The sequence below is a fragment of the Euprymna scolopes genome, chromosome 13 (genome assembly GCF_053919585.1).
Source record: "Euprymna scolopes isolate OS-2025 chromosome 13, ASM5391958v1, whole genome shotgun sequence".
Classification (NCBI taxonomy): domain Eukaryota; kingdom Metazoa; phylum Mollusca; class Cephalopoda; order Sepiida; family Sepiolidae; genus Euprymna; species Euprymna scolopes.
The window spans coordinates 41810203-41819013 of record NC_136494.1 but is presented as its reverse complement, the minus strand read 5'-3'; the positions used below and the strand labels follow the sequence as shown (position 1 = coordinate 41819013).

The window sequence follows — 8811 nt, the reverse complement described above, 5'->3', positions numbered from 1 at the left end:
TGCGTAACCTCCCCTACATTTTTTATGCACAATCTCCCCTAAATGTTTATGCGTAACCTCCTCTACATTTCTATGCGTAACCTCCCCTACATTTCTATGCGTAACCTCCCCTACATTCTTTATGCGTAATCTCCCCTACATGTATTATGCGTAACCTCCCCTACATTTTTTATGCGTAACCTCCCCTACATTTTTTATGCGTAACCTCCCCTACATTTCTATTCGTAACCTACCCTACATTTTTTATGTTTAACCTCCCCTACATTTTTATGCGTAACCTCCCCTACATTCTTTATGCGTAACCTCCCCTACATTTCTATGCGTAACCTCCCCTACATTTTTTATGCGTAACCTCCCCTACATTTTTTATGCGTAACCTCCCCTACATTTTTTATGCGTAACCTCCCCTACATTTTTTATGTGTAACCTCCCCTACATTTCTATGCGTAACCTCCCCTACATTTTTTATGCGTAACCTCCCCTATATTTTTTATGCGTAACCTCCCCTACATTTTTTATGCGTAATCTCCCCTACATTTTTTATGCGTAACCTCCCCTACATTTTTTATGCGTAACCTCCCCTACATTTTTTATGCACAATCTCCCCTAAATGTTTATGCGTAACCTCCTCTACATTTCTATGTGTAACCTCCCCTACATTTTTTATGCGTAACCTCCCCTACATTTTTTATGCGCAACCTCCCCTACATTTTTTATGCGTAACCTCCCCTACATTTTAAATGTGTAACCTCCCCTACATTTTTTATGCGTAACCTCCCCTACATTTTTCATGCGTAACCTCCCCTACATTTCTATGCGTAACCTCCCCTACATTTTTTATGCGTAAGCTCCCCTACATTTTTATGCATAACCTCCCCTACATTTGTTATGCGTAATCTCCCCTACATGTATTATGCGTAACCCCCCCTACATTTTTTATGCGTAACCTCCCCTACATTTCTATGCGTAACCTCCCCTACATTTTTTATGCGTAACCTCCCTTACATTTTTTATGCGTAATCTCCCCTACATTTTTTATGCGTAACCTTTCCTACATTTTTTATGCGTAACCTCCCCTACATTTTGTATGTGTAACCTCCCCTACATTTCTATGCGTAACCTCCCCTACATTTTTTATGTGTAACCTCCCCTACATTTTTTATGCGTAACCTCCCCTACATTTTTTATGTGTAACCTCCCCTACATTTCTATGCGTAACCTCCCCTACATTTTTTATGTGTAACCTCCCCGACATTTTTATGCGTAACCTCCCCTACATTTCTATGCGTAACCTCCCCTACATTTTTTATGCGTAACCTCCCCTACATTTTTTATGCGTAATCTCCCCTACATTTTTTATGCATAACCTCCCCTACATTTTTTATGCGTAACCTCCCCTACATTTTTTATGCGTAACTTCCCCTACATTTTTTATGCGTAATCTCCCCTAAATGTTTATGCGTAACCTCCTCTACATTTCTATGCGTAACCTCCCCTACATTTTTTATGTGTAACCGCCCCTACATTTTTATGCGTAACCTCCCCTACATTTCTATGCGTAACCTCCCCTACATTTTTTATGCGTTACATCCCCTACATTTTTTATGCGTAACCTCCTCTACATTTTTTATGCGTAACCTCCCCTACATTTCTATTCGTAACCTCCCCTACATTTTTTATGCGTAACCTCCCCTACATTTCTATGCGTAACCTCCCCAATATTTTTTATGCGTAACCTCCCTTACATTTTTTATGCGTAACCTCCCCTACATTTTTTATGCGTAACCTTTCCTACATTTTTTATGCGTAACCTCCCCGTCATTTTTTATGCGTAACCTCCCCTTCATTTTTTATGCGTAACCTCCCCTACATTTCTATGCATAACCTCCCCTACATTTTTTATGCGTAACCTCCACTACATTTCTATGCGTAACCTCCCCTATATTTTTTATGCGTAACCTCCCCTACATTTTTTATGCGTAACCTCCCCTACATTTTTGATGCGTAACCTCCCCTAAATGTTTTATGCGTAACATCCCCTACATTTTTTATGCGTAATCTCTCCAACATTTTTCATGCGTAACCTCCCCTAAATGTTTTATGCGTAACATCCCCTACATTTTTTATGCGTAAACTCCTCTACATTTTTTATGCGTAATCTCCCGTAAAGGTTTATGAGTAACCTCCCCTACATTTCTATGCGTAACCTCCCCTACATTTTCTATGCGTAATCTCCCCTACAGTTTTTATGCGTAACCTCTCCTACATTCTTTATGCGTAACCTCCCCTACATTTTTTATGCATAATCTCCCCTAAATGTTTTTGCGTAACCTCCTCTACATTTCTATGCGTAACCTCCCCTACATTCTTTATGCGTAATCTCCCCTACATGTATTATACGTAACCTCCCCTACATTTTTTATGCGTAACCTCCCCTACATTTTTTATGCACAATCTCCCCTAAATGTTTATGCGTAACCTCCTCTACATTTCTATGCGTAACCTCCCCTACATTTTTATGCGTAACCTCCCCTACATTCTTTATGCGTAATCTCCCCTACATGTATTATGCGTAACCTCCCCTACATTTTTTATGCGTAACCTCCCCTACATTTTTTATGCGTAACCTCCCCTACATTTCTATTCGTAACCTACCCTACATTTTTTATGTTTAACCTCCCCTACATTTTTATGCGTAACCTCCCCTACATTCTTTATGCGTAACCTCCCCTACATTTCTATGCGTAACCTCCCCTACATTTTTTATGCGTAACCTCCCCTACATTTTTTATGCGTAACCTCCCCTACATTTTTTATGCGTAACCTCCCCTACATTTTTTATGTGTAACCTCCCCTACATTTCTATGCGTAACCTCCCCTACATTTTTTATGCGTAACCTCCCCTATATTTTTTATGCGTAACCTCCCCTACATTTTTTATGCGTAATCTCCCCTACATTTTTTATGCGTAACCTCCCCTACATTTTTTATGCATAACCTCCCCTACATTTTTTATGCACAATCTCCCCTAAATGTTTATGCGTAACCTCCTCTACATTTCTATGCGTAACCTCCCCTACATTTTTTATGCGTAACCTCCCCTACATTTTTTATGCGCAACCTCCCCTACATTTTTTATGCGTAACCTCCCCTACATTTTAAATGTGTAACCTCCCCTACATTTTTTATGCGTAACCTCCCCTACATTTTTCATGCGTAACCTCCCCTACATTTCTATGCGTAACCTCCCCTACATTTTTTATGCGTAAGCTCCCCTACATTTTTATGCATAACCTCCCCTACATTTGTTATGCGTAATCTCCCCTACATGTATTATGCGTAACCTCCCCTACATTTTTTATGCGTAACCTCACCTACATTTCTATGCGTAACCTCCCCTACATTTTTTATGCGTAACCTCCCTTACATTTTTTATGCGTAATCTCCCCTACATTTTTTATGCGTAACCTTTCCTACATTTTTTATGCGTAACCTCCCCTACATTTTTTATGCGTAACCTCCCCTACATTTTTTATGCGTAACCTCCCCTACATTTCTTATGCGTAACCTCCCCTACATTTCTATGCGTAACCTCCTCTACATTTTTTATGCATAACCTCCCCTACATTTTTTATGCGTAACCTCCCCTACATTTTTTATTCGTAACCTCCCCTACATTTTTTATGTGTAACCTCCCCTACATTTCTATGCGTAACCTCCCCTACATTTTTTATGCGTAACCTCCCCTACATTTCTATGCGTAACCTCCCCTACATTTTTTATGCGTAACCTCCCCTACATTTTTTATGCGTAACCTCCCCTACATTTTTTATGCGTAACCTCCCCTACATTTTTTATGTGTAACCTCCCCTACATTTCTATGCGTAACCTCCCCTACATTTTTTATGCGTAACCTCCCCTATATTTTTTATGCGTAACCTCCCCTACATTTTTTATGCGTAATCTCCCCTACATTTTTTATGCGTAACCTCCCCTACATTTTTTATGCGTAACCTCCCCTACATTTTTTATGCACAATCTCCCCTAAATGTTTATGCGTAACCTCCTCTACATTTCTATGCGTAACCTCCCCTACATTTTTTATGCGTAACCTCCCCTACATTTTTTATGCGCAACCTCCCCTACATTTTTTATGCGTAACCTCCCCTACATTTTAAATGTGTAACCTCCCCTACATTTTTTATGCGTAACCTCCCCTACATTTTTCATGCGTAACCTCCCCTACATTTCTATGCGTAACCTCCCCTACATTTTTTATGCGTAACCTCCCCTACATTTCTATGCGTAACCTCCCTTACATTTTTTATGCGTAACCTCCCCTACATTTTTTATGCGTAACCTCCCCTTCATTTTTTATGCGTAACCTCCCCTACATTTATTATGCGTAACCGCCCCTACATTTTTTATGAGTAATCTCCCCCTACATTTTTTATGCGTAACCTCCCCTAAATGTTTTATACGTAACATCCCCTACATTTTTTATGCATAACCTCCCCTACATGTTTTATGTGTAACCTCCCCTACATTTTTTATGCATAACCTCCCCTACATTTTTTATGTGCAACCCCCCCCTACATTTTTCATGCGTAACCTCCCCTACATTTGTATGTGTAACCTCCCCTACATTTTTTATGCGTAACCTCCCCTAAATGTTTTATGCGTAACCTCCCCTACATTTTTTATGCGTAACCTCCCCTACATTTTTATGCGTAACCTCCCCTAAATATATTATGCGTAACCTCCCCTACATTTTTTATGCGTAACCTTCCCTACATTTTTTATGCATAACCTCACCGAAATGTTTTTTGCATAACCTCTCCTATATGTTTTATGCGTACCCTCCCCTACATTTTGTATGCGTAACCTCCCCTACATGTATTATGCGTAACCTCCCCTACATTTTTTATGCGTAACCTCCCCTACATGTTTTATGCATAATCTCCCCTAAATGTTTATGCGTAACGTCCCCTACATTTCTATGCGTAACCTCCCCTACATTTTTTATGCGTAATCTCCCCTACATATTTTATGCGTAACCTCCCCTACATTTTTTTATGCGTAATCTCCCCCGCATTTTTTATGTGTAATCTCCCCTACATTTTTTATGCAGGTGAATGCTATACCACCGTTCGCATCATCGATGCTGCATTTCTTCATGGATTTGCTGCTTCAAATGTCCAAGTAACAAGGAAACATCAACTGAGGATGAGAACTTTTATTTCTTTGAAACTCGGAAATACAATTTCACCCACTGTGATGTCACATAAAATTTCTGTGATTACATGTATACTTTCTTGTATACCTGCTATGTCTACGGATGTTGCGTTTATGTGTCTCCAAGTCTCTTGGGAAAAGTTAACTGGGTATAATGATAACTGAGCATCCAGAGTCGATCATCACTATTGCTAAGATTGAATAACCTTTAATATCAACTGTTATCCTTTTGACAGGTTAAGAAAAGAATTCAGGTTGCCCTCAATGGACGTACGTCAAAACAATATGATATAAATGCAGATGTACCGCAGTGGTCGATCATTGGACCTTTATTATTCCTAATATTCATAAATGACCTCCCTGATAAAATTGTCTCTGAGATGGGTATATTTGCAGATGATATCATTCTCTATGGCAGGCACGAGGGGAAAACAAATGAACATATCTAAGGCAATATCGGAAACCCTAGATGAAGACCTCTAGTTTGTAGTGGAATGGGAACATAAATGGGTGATCCCATTCAATGCTGCCAAGACTAAGCTTGTTTCCTTTAATAATTATAAGAAAACTTCTCAACCACCAATAGCTATGGCTGATGAGACATTACGTGAAAGTACTTTGTTCAAACTCTTCGGCTTAACGTTCACATAAAACATTAGCTGGAACAGATACACCGAGGGCATTGCTGCAGCTGCTGCAAAGCAGGTGGGCTCCATCCATACTAATCAATCAATTAAAGAAATTAAATGAATATAATCATAAATAATATTTTGTAGAACTGCTAAAAACATTTCTGCTTCTAGCTTATACGTGAAAAACATGCTTTGAATTGAAAGAAAATTTCTGACTTTTTTAGAAGGAGATTTTCCTCGAAATATAAAAAAAATCAGCTACTGTACCATCTTTGATTCGATACAATACATTGGTCAAAAATTTGTCGACAATTATTGAATTCATGAATATTGTCGTTTTATCCACCTCACATGATGTCTCAGATAATTTTCTAATAAACTGGCTAATATCCCATTTTCATTGCTTTTAATAGCAATACTTTTTATACACTATATACAATCCTTCAACAACACGCACGTTAACAAAACTATTTTTATTTGAAATTGATAAAAAATATTAGAAAAACATCAATGTCAAGATGAAATGTTGACAGGTGTACAAATAACAACGAAGAACAAGACAAAGTCCGTAGAATAAATAAATAAATAAATAGTTGTTAATATTTTTTATAATCATTTATTGAAAACATGTTTTTAGAATTTTCCTGCAAAACTGGATTAATTGTTTGTCAAATGGAATCTTCCTTGACCATTTGGACACTGTTCATTAGAGCCGACACCCAAGCTATGAGCGAACCCACCACTGAGAAAGAAATTGGCCACCAGATATAACCATTCCAGTCGACGTGTTCATTTTTGGGAGCGAAGCCGACAAAGATCACAACGGCCACAAGTGTCAGCAGACCTACAAAGATAAAAATAATCATAGTTTAGATTATTTTTTGTATGGAAATTAATAAGAAATCTTCGTTGTTTAGATGAATTTTTCCATGGAAAATCATAAAAAAAGTTTTAACTCAGCCTTGAATGGCTACAACAGACTTTTAATCATTAAAAATTGTAAAAATGATTTTCTATATTAAAAACAAACTGTTTGATTAATTTACGTAATTTTTGGAAGATGACATTTTTTTTGTTCCATGACGAGTGCATACATTATAAACATTTTCTGAATGTAATGGTGCAGGAGGATTGTGCAGTTCCTGTTGATTAAAGCGAGTGCTTTATGCATACACTGCAGTTTCTGTGGTTTCTTATTTACAGTGGCTGTTTTTCAAGGTTCCATGATGCTATAGTTGATTAACCAACTAAACAGTCAACATCACTTTATTGTGATGCTTCCAGGATTTAGAGAACTGTTCCAGCACTTGGTCCAATCACTGAGCTGGTTGTTGCAGATTATTATAAAGGACCCCTTTTTCGTTGTATATAATTTTTATGACCAATAGAAGAATCGTCTTTGTTCGAGCTTCTTTGGTTTCTCAGAACTTTTGTTAGACTGGCCTTTCAGCAATTTTTTCATGTTGATTTTCTTTGAATAATAACTTCAAATCGATGTTGTCAACTCTAGAGAGATACACACGATCTTCTTCATCTTCGAAGTTGTTGGCCATAAGAAAATCTTTTGAACCAACATTGCAGTATACATCTGTTGACGGTCCCCTGACTGAATTCTATGTTGAGTTAAAAAATGGGAAATAGATTCTCATGAAGGCAACCATAAATCAAAGAAATTCATGTGACGCTCATAAAAAAAAAAACATGACATTTATTTTCTTTTTTTTACTACATCGGTACATAAGTATAACATAAGTATAACAACTTTTGCTTATTATGCTCTTTCTTTTAAATGTCTTCTCAGTTCAAGCATCCATGGTTAATGTAACATCCATTTTAGAATTGAAAATCATGATCACTGTTGTGTTTTTATTTTATTTTATTTTATTTTGCAAGAGTTAAAACCTATTACACTGTGTGGTCCAAATAAATAACTCATAAATTCTGTCAGAATATTTTGGTACAAATTTGCTGCAGATTGGCTAACCCTAGAAATAACTGCAGTCCATTTTTATTTGTAGGAAATAGGTGAGGAAAAGAAAACTCATCTAATATTTTCTGCATTAAACATGTCTTTTGAAACTTGGTATCATTTTTTTTACAATTAAACATTTATCTTCATTTATGTCAATTCCTGTGGTTTTAGCTTATTTAACATAATTTTCTTAATTATTATAATGATACAATAATAATTGCCACATAAAACTAAAATCTTACAGTGACTCACCTGTTAAGCCAAAAAAAGTGGTAATAGCTTTCCTAAAAGCCCCTTCTTTTGCTATTGTGATGTACAAGAGAATTAGGGAACCAGCCAAAGAGCAGATGATTCCAAGTGTTGCCAAAACTTGTGTTGACCGGAACCAAGCTGAGAAAGAAAAACAAAAGAAAAAGATGACAAAATGACTTTAAAAAATTCTCAACAAATTTCATTTCCTGGAGAAGACATCAAATTACATCTGGTGGTGGTGGTGGTGGTGGGGTAAGAAGTCATTTCTTAGTTGCCATTACTCATAATAATTTACTCTGACCTGAAATTGTGGTAATACCTGCTAGGGTCTCATCTATGCGCTAAATAGAAACTGTGCTGGATATTACCAGACCACGACCACCCATACGGTCTTGTATATCACACTGATCAAATTTATTTCTAACAGGTTGATCTGAAAGACACATTGATAGTTGCTTAGAAAATTAATCTAACAAGAAAGATGACTCTAGAAATGCATCCCTTGAATGTAAATAAACATGATCTGACCCCAAAAGTTAATTAATATACGATATCAAAGTTTTAAATAAAAACACCTTTTTAAAACATAATTAAAACAGCTAACAGTCTGTCTTTATAAAGAGTATGATGCAACATGTTCTGGTCAGCTTACTGTCTCCAACTGTGGTCAGTGGGAAATATGATTTGTGTTACTACGTCAGCGCTTCTGATTTTAGCGGT

The 8811-nt window shown here is 37.1% G+C and overlaps 1 protein-coding gene across 1 annotated transcript in view; it reads right to left on the bottom strand.

The window, feature by feature from the left end:
- Nucleotides 1–6487: 6487 nt before the first annotated feature.
- Nucleotides 6488–8811, bottom strand: part of LOC145291988 (uncharacterized) — a 50287-nt gene continuing 47963 nt past the window's right edge. The window contains exons 2-3 of the mRNA XM_080137949.1: nt 8092–8229; nt 6488–6711 (exon numbers count right to left, since the gene is read on the bottom strand). Coding sequence (XP_079994075.1) covers nt 6536–6711; nt 8092–8229 — 314 coding nt within the window. The 3' untranslated portion in view covers nt 6488–6535. The remainder of the gene's footprint in view (nt 6712–8091; nt 8230–8811) is intronic.